The sequence below is a fragment of the Momordica charantia genome (genome assembly GCF_013281855.1).
Source record: "Momordica charantia cultivar OHB3-1 chromosome 5 unlocalized genomic scaffold, Mcharantia_2.0 BLBB01000005.1, whole genome shotgun sequence".
Lineage (NCBI taxonomy): Eukaryota > Viridiplantae > Streptophyta > Magnoliopsida > Cucurbitales > Cucurbitaceae > Momordica > Momordica charantia.
The window spans coordinates 10,175,169-10,192,858 of NW_028275163.1; the positions used below are offsets into that span (position 1 = coordinate 10,175,169).

Sequence of the window (17,690 nt, forward strand, 5' to 3'; positions counted from 1 at the left end):
TTGGGTTAGCACTTAGGGTTTCTGATTTCAGAAAACACTTGGTCTAGTTCAAGCAGTCCAATTCAGCCAGTTTGGTTTCAATCGGTCTGGTTCATCCGATTTGGTTCAAGTGGTCTGGTTCATCTGGTTTAGTTCAAGCAGTTCGGTTCATTTCTTTTGTCTGGTTTGGGTGGTTTGGTCTGGTTTTGCTATTTTGTTCAAATAAGTTCGTTTGTTTATTATGGTTGAGAAGAAATCAATCGTAACTTCTGAGGTGATCCCAATGATATCAAAAATCACAGAACATAAGTTGAATGGATCAAACTATTCTTCATGGAAAATCAATGTTCGTCTTTTTTGCGAAGTATTGATATGGACGACACATAACTGAGGATCCTCCTAAGGATGAGAGCAAGAAAGCTTGGTTGCGAGATGATTGCTCGATTAGGTTTTGGTACCCATTAGGGTTTTGTGCCCATTAGGGTTTTGGCCCATTAAGGTTTTGGCCATTAGGGTTTTGTTCATTGTTATCCAACTCAACTCACTACTACCGTCGCTGCCATCGCCCACTGCCATTGCTCCACCGTCGTTTTGGGTTGTTTCTGTTTGTTGTTTGTGCGTTTCGTCTTGTCGTCCTTCGCACCTCCGTCACCGCCCCGTCACCGTTGTCGTTGCCACTCGTCGCCTTCGCCGCTCTGGTTGTTGTGGGTTAGCACTTAGGGTTTCTGATTTCAGAAAACACGTGGTCTAGTTCAAGCAGTCCAATTCAGCCAGTTTGGTTTCAATCGGTCTGGTTCATCTGGTTTGGTTCAAGTAGTTTGGTTCAGCCGATTCGGTTCATCCGGTTTGGTTCAAGTGGTCTGGTTCATCTGGTTTAGTTCAAGCAGTTCGGTTCATCTCTTTTGTCTGGTTTGGGTGGTTTGGTCTGGGTTTGCTATTTTGTTCAAATAAGTTCGTTTGTTTGTTATGGTTGAGAAGAAATCAATCGTAATTTCTGAGGTGATCCCAATGATATCAAAAATCACAGAACATAAGTTGAATGGATCAAACTATTCTTCATGGAAAATCAATGTTCGTCTTTTTTTGCGAAGTATTGATATGACGATCACATAACTGAGGATCCTCCTAAGGATGAGAGCAAGAAAGCTTGGTTGCGGGATGATGCTCGATTGGTTCTGCAGATCAAGAGTTCAATCGAAGGTGACATTATTGGCTTAGTCAATGAGTGTGAGTATGTTAAAGAGTTGTTTAAATATTTAGAATTCCTTTATTCTGGAAAAGGAAATGTTAGTCGAATATTTGAAATCTGCAAGCGCTTCTACCAGCCTGAGTTTGGCCAATCGCTTACAAATTACTTTATGGAACACAAACGAATTTATGCAGAGTTTAATGCATTACTCCCATATAGTAATGATGCGAAAGTTCGGCTTGCCCAACGCGAACAACTAGCAGTTATCAGTTTTCTTCTTAGTCTTCCACCTAGATTTGATGTGGCCAAAGACCAATTACTCTCTGGTTCAGAAATTGATGACTGCTCTTGTTCGCGTTGGGCAAGCCGAACTTTTGCATCATTACTATATGGGAGTAATACATTAAACTCTGCATAAATTCGTTTGTGTTCCATAAAGTAATTTGTAAGCGATTGGTCACCAAACTCAAGTTGGTAGAAGCGCTTGTAGATTTCAAATATTCGACTAACATTTCCTCTTCCAGAATAAAGGAATTCTAAATATTTAAGCAACTCTTTAACATACTCACACTCATTGACTAAGCCAATAATGTCACCCTCGATTGAATTCTTGATCTGGAGAACCAGCGAGCATTATCCCGCAACCAAGCTTTCTTGCTCTCACCCTTAAGAGGATCCTCAATTATGTGATCGTCCATATCAATACTTCGCAAAAAAAGACGAACATTCATTTTCCATGAAGAATAGTTTGATCCATTCAACTTATGTTCTATGATTTTTGATATCATTGGGATAACCTAAAAAGTTACGATTGATTTCTTCTCAACCATAACAAACAAACGAACTTATTTGAACAAAACAACAAAACCAAACCAAACCAAACCACCCAAACCAGACAAAAGAGATGAACCGAACTGCTTGAACTAAACCAGATGAACCAGACCACCTGAACCAAACTGGATAAACCAAACTGCTTGAACCAAACCAGATGAACCGAATCGGATGAAACCAAGCCGGGTGAATTGGACCGCTTGAACCGGACTGCTTGAACCAGATTAGGTGTTTTCTGAAATCAGAAACCCTAAGTGCTAACCCACGACAACTAGAGGGGCGAAGGCAACAGGTGGCGACTGGCGGTGATGGATGCGCACAGCGACGACAACAGCGACGGGGCAGTGACAGAGGTGCAAAGGGCGGCGAGACGAAACCCACGAATAGCAAACAGAAACAAGCCAAAACGACGGCGGAGCAACGATAGTGGGCAACGGCGGTGGCAGTAGTGGGCGACGGTAGTAGTGAGTTGAGTTGGATAGTAATGAACAGAACCCTAATGGACAAAACACAAATGGGCCAAAACCTTAATAAGCACAAAACCCTAATGGGCACCAAAACCTAAATTAAAAAAAAATTTAGAAGAAACCTAGATCTCTAATACCATGTAGATACTAAGGTTGGAGAGAATCCAATGTAATCTATTCTCATTATCAAGGTCTATATATATAAACAAATATACAAGGTTGACCTAATCCTATAAGGAGAAGGTAAATGAAAAATTAATATTAATACAAGAATATAAAATATACTAATACCTATACTTTTAGCATCGTTTTTCTCCATGGAAGTGGGAGAAGATGGATGATCGGATGGGAGAATAGTGGATTTTTCTCAATGCAATTAGGCATTTAGCACTCTAACAGTTATGGCTGAAATACATACTTTAGAAGCAGTCATTAAACCAGGATTTATACATCTCTCGATCATGTTTACATTGGGAATCACTATTCTGATCACATGATGACATCATTAAGAATGTGCTCGAACTATGTTTTAAGAGTAGTTTTTCCTATCTTTTCTTTTCGATAAGAAACAAGGGAGACTTTAATTCAAAGAGCCCAAAGAAAGGTGAAATGCAAACTAGTGTACCTCGGGACAAGGTGTTTTTGTTTTGAAGGAGAATTACATCTTCCAATCTAATCCAATAGTACAGGTCGAGTAATTACAAAAAATCTTGTTTGAGCACTCCAGTTCAAGGTCATAAACTGTACAAGATCGAAAAAGTATTCAAAATAGTTTAACTTTATTTTTTATACTCTTTAGGTTTGATTTTGCTGCTGATTGAAGCTCATTCTTTTAATTGGCTCCCCTTTGTTGAGCTTTTTTTTTTTGCAATTTTTTGTTTCATTCATCTCAATAGAAGCTCGGTTTTCATAATAAAAAAATACCCCTTTACCATTTGTAACTGTTGAAAACAAGGAAAGTTGCTCGAAAGTTGCTCTGCTACTTTCATAATACTGTGAATTTCTTGAAATATTGTACACATTGCACCCAACTGCAGAATTGACTCATGATCCTTTATTCTGTATTTTATGTAGGTATGATCAGTCTGGCTATGGACAATCAAGTGGAAAGGTACGGTGTCATTTTTCCATTCGTTCCAGTTTGTAAATTTATTTTAGTATTGTCAACCAAATATCTATTTATTTCGGATGTTTCTTTCTAAGGAAGTAATAAGTAGCGAGTTAATGTCATGATGTAGTTGTGCTTTGATATTTATAATTATATAGATTCATTTTTCATGTTTTAGTGCTCGAAGCGTGGGAAGATAACACAGACTTATTAAATTTTCAATGGAATCAGTCCAAAAAATTTGATCTCTTGGAACACCATCATTTCTAGTTTTCTCCTGAATGGGCATCCGTTGCAAGGGTTGGAGCATTTTTCAATGCTTATGACGTCGAAACTCGAGCCAATCGCATTTACACTCAGCATCGTCCTGAGCATATGTGCAAGCATCTCAGCCTTTAACATGGGGAAACAGATTCATGGTTACATTCTCAGATCGGGAAAGTTCTCAGAAACATCTGTATGTAATGCCCTTATCACAATGTATTCTAAATGTGGGGTGTTCGATTGGTCCTTGAGAGTTTTCAATGCCATGACCAAAATGGACGTGGTGTCGTGGAATTCTGTAGTATCTGCTTATGCACAACATTGGCAGGGGAAGGAAGTCGTGCGTTGTTTCAAGGCTATGCAAGACATGTCCCCAATCAAGCCGGATCAAGCCACATTCATCGCTCTTCTTTCTGCTTGCAGCCATGCGTGGCTGGTTGACGAAGCCAGTCGGATTTTCAACACAATGTTAACAGATTATAGCATTGTTCCAAGCGTGGATCAGTTATCTTGCATCACTGACCTTTTAGGTCGATCTGGGTATATTGATCAGGCTGAAAGTGTAATAGAAAGCGCACAATTCGAAGCGCATACCCATGTTTGGTGGGCATTGTTTAGTGCTTGTGTAGCTCAAGGAAACTTGAAGCTAGGAAGAACTATCGCCGGAATCCTTTTGGAGGAGGAGGGCAACAATCCATCTATGTATGTGGTTCTGTCAAATATATATGCCACTGTTGGGCGTTGGCAAGAATTTGCCAATGTGAGGGAATTGATGAAAAAAACTGGTGTAACAAAACAGCCGGGCTACAGTTGGATTGGAGGGCTAAATTGAAATCTGGGTTGGATTAGATGTATTGTTTATACAGTAATTAATGTCAATTATGCTTCTTCTTTTTTCAATCAAAATCACTATGATAGAATTGCTTAATGAAAAATTGCTACTATTTCAATACAAAATTGTGTGATCCTCCAACTATTGGCCATTCTGAAGCGACAAGCCAAAGAGCATTGGCTGTTGTTTTTATCATTGTTTTATCCTTCTCTTTTCCTCCATCTATTCGAGATTTCTTTGGAGCCTATTCCGAAACAAATAGAAACCAATCAGATATTAGTAATCGGTAGTTTAGTAGGATCAGAGGGCAATCAAATTGTTGAAACAAAGCAACCACCGGGGTGGTGGTGTAGTGGGTTTGTGACCGAATGGGGAAACTCATGGCTGGGGCTCCCCCAATTTGGGGACGAGTTCTGCAACGTCGGTTACAGTGTTGGGTGGCTGTCGACACCCCCCGTTATAGGGATTCAACTGGCGAAGCCACCCGACATTGATTCCTAATCATCAAAAAAATTTGTTTTTTATTGAAACAAAGCAACAGAGCCATTAGCAATCACTATTCTGTGATTTCCGTTGATTGAAAATGAATTAAGATAGAAACAAGCAGAGTCATACCTCTAACAGAAGATGATTTCAGAACCCATGCCCACGACCAGTATGTGTATTTCCCAAGAAAGTCCAATGAACTTATGCAAGCATAAATGGGTAACTGTAGGTACAAACAACTAGAAGTTCAGCAAAACAAATGTTAGCTTCAAAATGGGCTTTTAATCTAAACATGAAGTAGAACGAGAAAACAAATTATGAAGTTAGTCTATGGATGCAAGTATGAACACAATAAACCTCCTACTTTACAAGTTCAATTGAATTATGCACACGAAAAGATGTGTGAATGCCCGTTAAATGGAAATGATTACAACTTATATTGTGTGGTAATTGGAAACTACATTTCTTGGAAAGAAATGTGAACAGAAGTGTACCATCTACTTCTCAGAGTTGAGAATCTCATTCCTCAAATCTTGAGCCAAAGATTCTGTAAAAGCAAGTTTTGTCACTCTTTGAAACATCCTACAAAGATACGCTGAACACATCAATCATGACATAGTTTAATATTTAAACGACCATCCCTAAGAAATATGCTGATGTGCATCACACAAACCTCAGCTCTACAACGTAAAGACTCTACTCCATTCTCAGTATGTAATGGAAATGGAACAATAATGTCTGTATATCCCATCAGCTCTCAGAAAAGATTGTATCTCTCCAAAACTATCCATCTCATCTGGAGAAACCTATCACAATAGAGAGAGAGAAAAAAAATCAGCGAGTATTTGTGAGATGTTCCCCTGTTTCTAGCTTCCAGATAGTGGTATGAGTATCAGAAGCAAAGGTTCCTCTACTTTGTTTGATGGAAAAGTAGAGGAAACATCCAAGCCAAAATGAGGTGTTTCTCCCATCACCAATCTTGCATTCCAGCTTGTTGTGGACCAAAATGGATTTCCAGGCCCTTTAAAGGTAGACATAGATGTTGTGCCTGATTTGAAGAAACTCGAACACCTCCCACATACAGGTAGCATTAAATTTTCTTTCGCTCTTATCCTTTCTTCTTTCTTGTTGTTCTACTTATTTTCTCTAGTTTATCTTCTTTCTTATTGATTCTCTTTGGACTCATCTTCCTCTCCCATTTTTACTTATTCCTTACTCCGACTATGCCATTGATACCTTTGAGGGCCAAGGGCTCGCCTCAACAACACTCGGAGACTCTGCCATGCACACCTTTGAGCCATGAATGGCCCGCCTCAACAACATTCATCATCTTCTATTATTGGATTTTTTTATTTACCTGAATGTCATTTTTCTAAGTATTGTGTCCTTGTGTCTCTGCTGTGTCCTAAGGTGTCACAGGCATGTTGGAAAGAAAAATAAAAATAAAAAAACTCATGACATTCTAACTAGCATGTCGGACAGATGTTGGGCATGTGTTAGAGCGTGTCGGTGTCTAACAACTGACATCGAACTAACACCGACACTTGGCGATTTTCTACATGTCGGTGATTCCTAGTTGCAGGCAAACTCCAGAGTTAAAAGATGCAGCTCCTGTTCGTCAAGATTGACTCCCAAAAGCTCTAATTTTTGGTGGTTGATGATCAATCCCAAGGCGCACGGGAGTTACTTTGTGAAGGATTAGATGAGCAGTTACGATCATATCTGTATATATAACTCATCTACGGCGAACGGGAGTGCGACTTTCGATCTATCGTAGAGTCACTTTGGGTTGATGGTAAAATTTGTTAATTCAAGAGTTTAATTAATCAACTTTTTACCACTGGAGTTCAAAGTTGTAGACTTATAAGGTCCTTCTATTTGTTTGTTAACTTCTCCGGTGAACACTTGGTTGAGAGAAAAATAAATAATGTTGATTATTTAATTTAGAATTAAATTGTTTAATTTGGCTCTTAATAATAAATAATTTATTATAATTTAATGCATAATGGGCCAATTGAATTTTTGAAACCCAATTAGATAGTTGGGATCATCTTTAGATCCAATTGGATCAGAAAATGGTTCATTTGGATTTTAGAAGCCCAATGAGATATGACTTGGCTTATGGTGTATGGTGAGTTCATGGACTCAATCTCATGAGATGGAACAATCAACAAAGTAATTAAGCAAATAAAAATTGAGTTTTTAATTCTCATAAAATTCATTAATCCCATCATGGTTTTGAGCCAAATCTATACAAAGATACTCATGGGCCAGACCATAAGGTAATACAAAAAATAAATAAAAAAAAAATTTAAGTGTGTGGCTAGATTTAAGCACCCATTTTAATAAATGGTCATAAAATGGTCATTAGTTCTATATTTTGCACAAATGATCAAATCAAATTTTAAGAATTTTAGAAAATAGATATTTTCCAACTTTGCCCTTGACCATATATTTTTTGTTTTTCTCGTTTGGAACCACTTAACAAATTTTGAAGGATTTGAAATCAGTTTCTTTTCCTACATTTAAGAGATTTTAAGTTGTTTTGAAATTGAATTATTTGAATTAATTCAAATAATTCAATTTCAAAACAACTTAAAATCTCTTAAATGGTTTTGAATTTTAATTAATTTAAACGATTTGTTAAGGTCTCTCTATCATTGATTTGCCATTGTAGCCTTCTTTGAGTGTGTATTGTCATCACATTTAGTTTTTGAATCTTCTTTAAATATTGAGTTATTTCTCTTATCTTCATCCCTAGACTCATTATTCATTCTTTCATTATCCTCATCGGATTTTATATTTGTTCGATGAGAAATTCAAAGAATGGACGAATTAATGAACTTGTATTTGTATTTATGTATGTAATATACAATTTCTAATGTATAATCCTCATATTAATTCTCTTGGATGTAAACTTTAATTTAAGGATTGTGAGCTTGTTCTTGAATCAATATAATGAGGTTGATGTCTTCTGCTTCTTGCTTGTTGAAAAATCTTTAAAGTCTCAGGATTTGAGCTTGTTGACGAATATTTGAAGTCTTCGGCTTTGCGCTGTTGAAGAATCTTTGAAGTCTTCAGCTTTGAGCTTGTTGAAGATCTTCGGATTCTTGATGAAGTTCTTAGGCTTGTAGTTTTATGAAGTTCTTCAGCTTGTAGCTTGTGAAGTTCTTCGGCTTGTTGAAGTTCTTTAGCTATGCAGTTTGTTGAAGTTCTTCGACTTGCTTGGCGAAATCCACAACTGGATGAAGTTCCCAGTTTGATGAAGTCTTTAACTCGTTGCATTACGAAGTTCTTCGGTTTCTTGAAGTTCTTCAGCTATGCAGCTTGTTCAACTTGTAGCTTGTGGATGACTCTGTAGACGATTCTGAATGCGTTGATGGCTCAAAATCTTCAATTCTTCTCAATCATTCTGAATTCTTGTTCTCCTACAACAAACGAGAGGTGACCCCCTCTTTTTATAAAGTTTTGGTGGGTCATGGGCTTAATGGGCTTGAGCTCTACGAGTCGATCCAATTAGCTGATGTCATCGAACGGCCATGAGAGAGACATATGGCATAATTTGATTCGTCAATTTTAAAATTAATTTAGGACACGTGTAATTTTATGATTGGTCATAAATGTAATTTTAAATTGTAATATGACATTTATTAATTGGCCAAAATTTATCCTTCAACGGTATCATACTTTCAAATAGTTGAAAAATTATAAAAATTAGAAGGTCAATAAATGTATAAACCAATTAAATAATTATCCAAATTAGAAATCAATACATGAATATATGACTATGCAACTCAATTATCAAAATTAGAAGGTCAATACATGTATTTACTATTTATCACTATGTAACTAAATTATCAAAATTAGAAGGTCAATATATATACCAATTGAATATTTGTAAAAACAAAAGGTCAATAATGTGTGTATATCACTATGCAACTCAATTATCAAAATTAGAAGGTCAATATATATATATATATATATATATCAATCACTATGCACCTTAATTATTATAATTAGAATGTCAATACATGTGTACACCAATATCTACTCATTCTAGCTAGATTTAATTCAATTGAAATATAGAAAGTTGTTGGACTTAAGTAGATATACTCCTCAGATTTGATTCTAATTGACACGCCCATGTGGTCGGTTCCAGTTGTTTTTTATTTATAAAATATCCCTAAAATATACAAAGGCCAAAAACAACAATTAAATTTAAACTTTATTTATAAAATTGAATTTTTGTTTGTTATCTACCTTTCATAAATCTAATCAACAAAATCCCAAATCTAATAGAATAGGGCGTGCGACTGACGAAAAGGAATGGGGCGTGCGGCAGGCAGTAAGCAGCGAGATGGGACGACTAGGGGGCGGTAGAGTTCCTTGCTACAACGTTTGAGGCGGGCGCGATGTTTGCTGCAGCGAGCAATGGTCGGCGGGCACAGCATCTGAGGTGGTACGATGCTTGCTGTGATGGGTGACGGGGCGAGACCACATGTGATGGCGTTGGACGACAGTCGATGGGCGACGGGACGAGACTACTGGTGGTGGCAGGCGACGGAATGAGACACCAGGAGCAACAGCAGTAGAAAGAAGGCGAAGATGTGGGCAAAAATTAAGAAACCCTAATGTGAAAAAGGAAGGAGAAGATGGGAAAATTGAAAAAAACCAATCAATCTACAAGATTAGATATCAGTAATCATATTTACCTCTCCCACCTAAGAATTGTAAAGTTTAGATTTTATACTTTAAAGGTTAAAACTATGAAATTTAAAAATTTACCTTAACTAAATTTTAACAATTCTTCATTTATCTACTTTAAAAATTTGATTTCAAAAGATAGAGAATCAATTTCAAAATTAGATTTTAGTTGTTTAAATTTTATTTTTCATTTTTTGATTTGTTACCGTTGCTTGTTTTTGCTATTTGTTCTACAAATAAGCCCCTAAAATCAAGCACATATACCTAATTTGTTACAGGGATATATTTGTCTAAAATATTATTCAGGATTCTAAAAAAAATTCGTTTAGCCATTTGGGCAATATCTGACATGTTTGGTCATTTTTTAAAATGTCTTATTTATTTTGGACATTCCTGCAGTTCCCTTTAAAAAAAACATTCTCTTGAAAATACATAGACTCTGTCCCTCTCTGATCATATTCTTGTTTTTTTTTACATACTTTTTTATTCAAATCCACACCAATGCGACCCACTTTACCATTCTAAAAGCGCGTTTTTTTACTGAGCTTGATAGGTTCTCCGCTCCAACTTCGAGTACACAGGAGCAACAACCACTAAAATTTTATTTTCTAAGTAATAATAACAACGCCTCAATTAAAAAAAAATACCAATGAGATTTGCCATTTGTTTGAAAAATACCCTTATCCTTTCAAAAGTTTGAATGTTATCCTTCACCTTCCATAAATATATCAAAAATATCATTTTACCAAACATTCATTAATATTTTAAACGGAAAGTTGATGTGGAAGAATCTGGAACGACATGGAAATTAACGTCTAACTTTGTCCTAAAAGCCTTCTTCCTCTATTTACAAGAGAGTTTACTTCTTCATTATCTACCTAATTTTACACTAATATCCCTTTAAAAACGATGGCTTCTTCAACATTTTTTCTCTTTGCAGACGTAATCTAGGAAAACTTCCATGTTAATTTTCACGTCATTCTATACTCTATCATGTCAACTTTTCGTTCAAAATATTAATAGATGTTTATTAAAAGTGTATTTTTGAAATGCTTATGAAACGCCAAAGATAGTATTTAAACTTCTGAGACAATTGAGGTAATTTTGAAACAGATGTTGGGAATGTAGAGCCAAAATGGGTCGAGACTGTTGGGTATTTTTCACATGTGTGAAACCCAACAACTTTAAGGCCCACATGGGCCATTAAGGTATAGCCAAATATAACAATTGAGGAGAGAGAGGGAAAAGTCTCTGCACGTAGATCGCGGAGAGAAAACAGAAAAGAAAAAGGAAAGGAAGTTCATTACGTACAATAACATTTTTTGCACGATTGGAGGTCGATCCGTGGTTCGATCGAGGTGAAATTTTGAAAGCGTGTTTGTAACATGAGAGTATTCAATCTGGACGGTGGATATTTCTTTTGGAGATGCCTACAGTCAGATACAGTGGGTAGTTTGTGTCACTTTCTAAGTGAGACCTTTCTAATTTTCTTCCTCGGTTTATTCCCTTTGTTTGTCAAGATTTATTGTCTCAAGATATTATTGTTGTATGTCTCTAGTTATTGCTAGGGAGAACTTCGTGTACCCATTATTGATTATAGTGGAGATTTTGACTTCGGTCCGTGGTTTTTTACTCCTCACATTGAAGGGGTTTTTCCACGTTAAAATTGCTTGTGTCCTGTGTTTGTTTGGATTATTATTTTTACTTGCTATTTCCTATTAGGTTCACACAAGAGGGGATAATTGGTCCATAAATTTAAGTGTTTATCCCAACAAACTAGTATCAGAGTGAGGTTAAAAATTAATTAGGCCTTGTGTTGAACAATGAAAACTAGTACAAGTAGAATGGTGACCTTGAATGACTCAAATTATCAAGTTTGGAAAAGGAAGATGGAAGATGTTTTACATGTGAAGGATTTTTATCTTCTTGTTTTTTCACATGAGAAGCCTGAAGATAAAACTGATTTAGAATGAGAAATATGTCATAGAAAAGTTTGTGGTTTTATTAGACATTGGGTAGAAGAAAATATTCTAAATCATATTGGAGAAGAAACACATGCACGGACTATGTGGAAGTATCAAGATGGAACACCTGTGTCAGATCACTTGAGTCGTTATATGCCCCGAAAACTGGCAATAATAAATTGTTTCTAATAAAGCAAATGATGGCTTTGAAGTATCAAGATGGAACACCTGTGTCAGATCACTTGAATACAGTCCAAGGTATCATTAATCATCTTGTTGGAATGAAAATAAAGTTTGAAGATGAAATACAAGGGTTATGGCTTCTTGGTACATTACCGGACTTGTGGGAGACTTTCAGAACTTCGTTATCGAACTCAGTCCCAAATGGAGTAATAAGTATGGACATGGTGAAAAGCAGTGTTTTAAATGAAGAGATGAGAAGAATCACAGGGCTCTTCATCACAGTCAGAGGTTCTTGTTACTGAAAGAAGGGGGAGGAATAAGAGTAAAGGTCTGAGGGGTAGAGATAAAAGCAAAAGTAAGAGCGGCCGGTTATCCAAAGTTGAGTGTTATCGTTGTGGCATGAAAGAGTATATAAAGAAGTATTGTCGACAATTGAAGAGAGAAAATAAAAAGGATAAAGGTAAGGAAAAGAAAAATGATGATGATAATTACGCAAACTTAGTTGTTGGAACTACCGAGGATTTCCTTATCTTATTTGATGGTGATGTTATTAATCTAGCTACACAGCAGAGCAATTGAGTGATTGATAGTGGCGCGTCAATTCATGCTACATTCAGGAGGGATTTCTTTGCATCCTACACATCTGGTGATTTCGCTGTCTTAGGATGGGTAATGATGGATCAACAAAAGTCATTGGTGTTGGTGATGTGCACTTGGAGACCAAGAATGGTACTACGCTGGTTTTGAAGAATGTGAAACATATCCCTAATATTCGCATGAATTTAATTTCTATAGGTAAGCTTGATGACGAAGGTTTCTTCAATACCTTCTACAATGGCAAATGGAAGCTTACTAGAGGCTCAATGATTGTAGCTAAGGGAGAGAAGTGTACCTCACTTATTTGATGCAAGTAAAGATTATTGATTCTGTAATAAATACAGTGGATGATGAAAAAAGTGTTGAATTATCGCATAAGAGACTTAGTCACATTAGTGAGAAGGGATTGATGATTTTAGTCAAGAAAAATCATCTTTCTTGACTAAAATCATCAATCCCTTCTCACTAATGAGTATTGTGGACCTTTTGATGAATATTGCAGAAGTCATGGTATTTGACATCAAAAGACAACTCCAAAGACTCTTTAGTTGAATGAGCTAGCTGAGAGAATGAACATAACACTAGTTGAGCGGGTGAGATGTTTGCTTTCATAGTCAGAGTTGCCAAGATCGTTTTGAGGTGAAGCATTAAACACAGTTGTGCATGTTTTGAATCTCACGCCACGTGTTCCTTTGAATTTTGAAGTCCTAGACAGAATTTGGCCAGATAAGGAGATATCCTATAATCACATGCGTGTCTTTGGGTGTAAAGCTTTCGTACATATTCCTAAAGATGAGAGATCGAAGTTTGATGCAAAGACAAGACCATGTGTGTTCCTTGGCTATGACCAAGATGAGTTCAATTATAAACTTTATGATCCAGTATAGAATTAGCTCATAAGAAGTCAGGATGTTGTATTTGTTGAAGACCAAACCATAGAAGATATTGAGAAGACAGATAAAACAGAGTTTCAGCACAGTGATGGTTTGATTGACTTGGATTCCGTTCCTTTGACACAACCTTCTACGCAAACTGAGAATGAGCTTTAGGGTCAGTTTGATGGTACAGTAGAGAGTCCAGAACAGGTTGAGGTAGATGATGATGTTCATGAACAGCCGGCAGAAACAGAAGTTCCTGAAGAGGTTCCTACAGAGGTTTCACTTAGAAGATCTACCAGAAATCGACATTCTTCCACACGGTATCCAGTTGATGAGTATGTGTTATTGTCTGATGAGGGAGAGCTTGAGAGTATGAGGAGGCCTTGGAAGATGAGCACAAAAGAGAGTGGATTGATGCAATGAAAGATGAAATGAAATCATTGCATGAAAACCATACTTTTGATCTTGTTAAGTTGCCTAAAGGAAAAACCACACTGAAAAATAAGTGGGTTTATCTAGTGAAACAAGAAGAATACATCTCACGACCGCGTTACAAAGCGAGACTAGTTGTCAAAGGGTTCAGTAAGAAGAAAGGTGTTGACTTTGATGAAATTTTTGCTCCTGTTGTGAAGATGTCTTTTATACGTGTAGTTATGGGTTTGGCAGCGAGCCTTGACTTGGAGGTTGAGCAGATGAACGTCAAGACTGCATTTTTGCATGGTGATTAGATAAAGAGATTTATATGGAACAGGCAGAGGGATTTGAGGAGAAAGGCAAGGAAAATCTTGTGTTCAAGTTGAATAAAAATCTTTATGGGTTGAAACAGGCACCGAGGCAGTGGTACAAGAAGTTTGAGTCAGTTATGGGGGAGCAAGGATTCAAAAAGACTACTTCTGATCATTGCATATTTGTGCAGAAGTTTTCTAATAATGACTTTATTATACTGTTGTTTTATGTTGATGACATTTTGATTGTTGGCAGAAATATTTCAACAATTGACACGTTGAAGAAACAGTAGAGCAAATACTTTGCCATGAAGGATTTGGGGCCAGCGAAGAAGATTCTTGGAATTCGTATAGCACGAGACAAAGCATCCAAAAAATTGTATATGTCACAGGAGCATTACATAGAGAAGCTGCTTGAAAAATTCAACATGAGCAAGGCTAAAGCAGTAAGTTCTCCTCTATCCAATTATTTTAAACTGAGTAGCAAGCAGAGTCCTTCTACAGATAAAGAGAAGGAAGAGATGAGCATAGTTCCATATGCTTCAGCAGTTGGAAGTTTGATGTACGCCATTTCAGCCTCATCATCGGGCCCGAGGCCTAAAGGCCGGCCCAGGCTCAGCCCAAGCCCGATTCAAGCTCGATCCAAGGTCAACGTTTGACTGGCCCGACCCAATCCAATCCTTCTATTAATTGGATTTGATATGGATATTCATTTTTTAATTTGGGCCGGCCCGTTTGAGACGTATTTGGATTGGCCCGTATGGCCGGCCCAAAAGCCTGATCCAATATTTATTAATATTTATATTATACAATATTAATATATTTATTTATTATTTATTTATTATAAAAAATAAATTAGATATGGTAGGCTAACATGTAGGAAGTAAGATCTTTTGTTTCTCCCTCTTTAATAAGTGCATATTACGAAGAGACTCTACCACTTTCCAATATCTCATTTAAATCATTGTTTTGAAACATATTACGAAGAAACTCTCCAACTTCCCAAATTCAAAATTTAAAATTATTTTAAACATATCTAATATTTAGGTTGTAATTTTTAAAATTTTTTAATACAAAATTTTCTTATAAATATCAACCTTCTTTTCTTTTTCTTCACTCAAATTCTAATTCTAATTCTCAATCTCAAATTCTCTCCAGTTCCAATTCAAAGTGTTTAAATTTTCAATTTCTCTTGTATTTTACCTCTATTCATCTCAAATTTTTTCAAATCTTCCAATATTCTGTTTCGAGTTAAAAAAAAAAAAAAGATTTCATATCTTCGAGACTTGTTTGTTTAACTATTTCCTAAATCTTCTCTCATTTACAGTATTTTTTTTAAATGGCTCATAGCCATATTCATGAAAATAATCTTCCTCTCACCATTGCCAATGATGATGAAGTTGAATTTATTTAAGGTGTCGGCTCACAATCTCGAAGTACAGACGCAACTACTACAAGTGTAAGTGTTGAACTTGTTCAACGAAATACAGCTAAGAGAGCAGCATCTTCTGTTTGGGAATATTTTGAAAAGGTAGAAAAAAAGTTAGATAACGGAAAACTAGAATTGAGACCAAAGTGCAAAACTTGTGGTAATTTTTTTTCAAAAGATGGTTCTAGTCATCTTATTAGGCACATGAGATTTTGTAGTCAAAAACACAATGTAGATATTGGAAAATACATGCAATTAGGTAAAGATCAATTAGGTAATTTAACTAATTTTTCTTATAATAAGGAATATGCTAGATCTGAATTAGTAGATTACATGATTAGAGCAGAACTCCCTTTTACTTTTATAGATAATCATGATTTTACTGGTACTATTCAGAGATCGTTTAATCCACAATATGAAGGTTTTTCGGCTTCTACTGCAAAAAGAGATGTTATGAAAAAAATTTGGCCAAAAAAAGTGTTTTAAAAACTTATTTTTCTAATTTTAAGGGACGAATTTGTTTGACATCTGATATGTGGACTTCTTGTCATCAACAGGGCTATCTTTGTTTAACTGCACATTATATTGATGCTGATTGGAAATTATGCAAACAAATTATATCATTTAAAATGGTTGAGTCTCCTCATACTAGTTATATAATAGAAAATGCATATTAGAATCTCTAGATAATGCTAGTAATAATGATATAGCTACTTCATTTTTAAGTCATTATTTGAAATCACCACTAGGCATTAATTTTCGTATTCGTTGTTATGCCCATGTGTTTAAATTTAATTGTACAGGATGGTTTGTCGATTCTTTTTTATTCTATTTCAAAGTTAAGATCTTTAGTTCGTAATATTAATAGTTCTCAATTTAGACATGAATTATATTTTAAATGTTGTAAACAATTAAACAAAAAGAGAAGAAATATTAGAATTGATTTACCTCATAGATGGAATTCAACATTTGAAATGTTGAAAGTGGCAGTAGCATATAAAGAAGTTTTAGATTTGTATTGTATTGAATTGCATAATAGTTCTCATCATGTAAATATTGTACAACTTACTGAGCTTGATTGGAGATATGCATCAGTTGTTCGAGATTTTTTAAATGTTTTTGATACTTCGACAAAATATTTTTGTTCGGTATATTCTTCTAATATTTGTCAAGTTATACCAAATTTACTTAATATTTGCTTTATATTTAAGAATTATTCAAATGTAGACTTATTTAAATCTGTGATTGAAAAAATGAAAGAAAAGTTTAATAAATATTTTGATGATTTGCATATTACGTTTTTGCTTTGAATGTTTTTTGATCCTAGATATAAAAATCATTTTTTTGATACTTATTTAGATTTGTTGTTCGATAGTAATACTGATAAAATTAATGATACTATAAATTCATTTAATTCTAAATTATATGAGATATATGATTTTTATAAGAAAACGGTAAATAATTCTACTGCTACTGTTGGTGCATCTTCTTCTTCATCTACATATTCAATAAATCTTGATAATTTCTCAACATCACATTTAAATGTTGCCATGATACTTTCTAAAAAGAAGAAAATTGATTCTTCAAAAAATTTTGAAGCTCTTGATTTAAAAAATTATATAGATTTACCCACAATATCTATGGATACTATTGAACCTTTTAATATTTTGGATTGGTGGAAATTATATGAAAATACTTATCCCGTACTCTCTCTTATGGCACGGGATATACTAACAACTCCTGCTTCGACTGTAGCATCAGAATCAGCTTTTAGTGCAGGTGGTCGAGTTATATCAGACACTAGAAACAGCTTATCACCTTCGACCGTTGAAGCATTAATATGTCTAAAAGACTGGGGTCTAGCGGAGAAAAGAATGCAGGAAGAAGAAAATATTAAAAAAAAGTGGCTGAAGAAATGAAAAAGTTGAAATCATCGGTGTTGGAATTTAAGGACAATAGTTCTTTCGAAGAATGTTTTTTTTTAATATTAGATTTCATTGTATTTATTTATTTTATTTGAGAAAATGCACATGATTAGCAAATGAGTAGGTGCC

General features: G+C 35.5%; 1 protein-coding gene and 1 pseudogene across 1 annotated transcript; both read left to right on the forward strand.

Annotated features, from left to right (window-relative positions):
- Nucleotides 1-945: 945 nt before the first annotated feature.
- Nucleotides 946-1,586, forward strand: LOC148211278 (uncharacterized; annotated as a pseudogene).
- Nucleotides 1,587-3,896: 2,310 nt separating this feature from the next.
- On the forward strand, nt 3,897-4,670 carry LOC111020140 (pentatricopeptide repeat-containing protein At3g16610-like). Its single transcript, XM_022296711.1, has one exon. The coding sequence runs from the start codon at nt 3,897-3,899 to the stop codon at nt 4,668-4,670; it is 774 nt and encodes a 257-aa protein (XP_022152403.1).
- Nucleotides 4,671-17,690: the final 13,020 nt, after the last annotated feature.

Coding starts and splice junctions, on each gene's coding strand:
- LOC111020140 (XM_022296711.1), top strand. CDS start 3,897: ATGACGTCGAAACTCGAGCCAATCGCATTTACACTCAGCATCGTCCTG.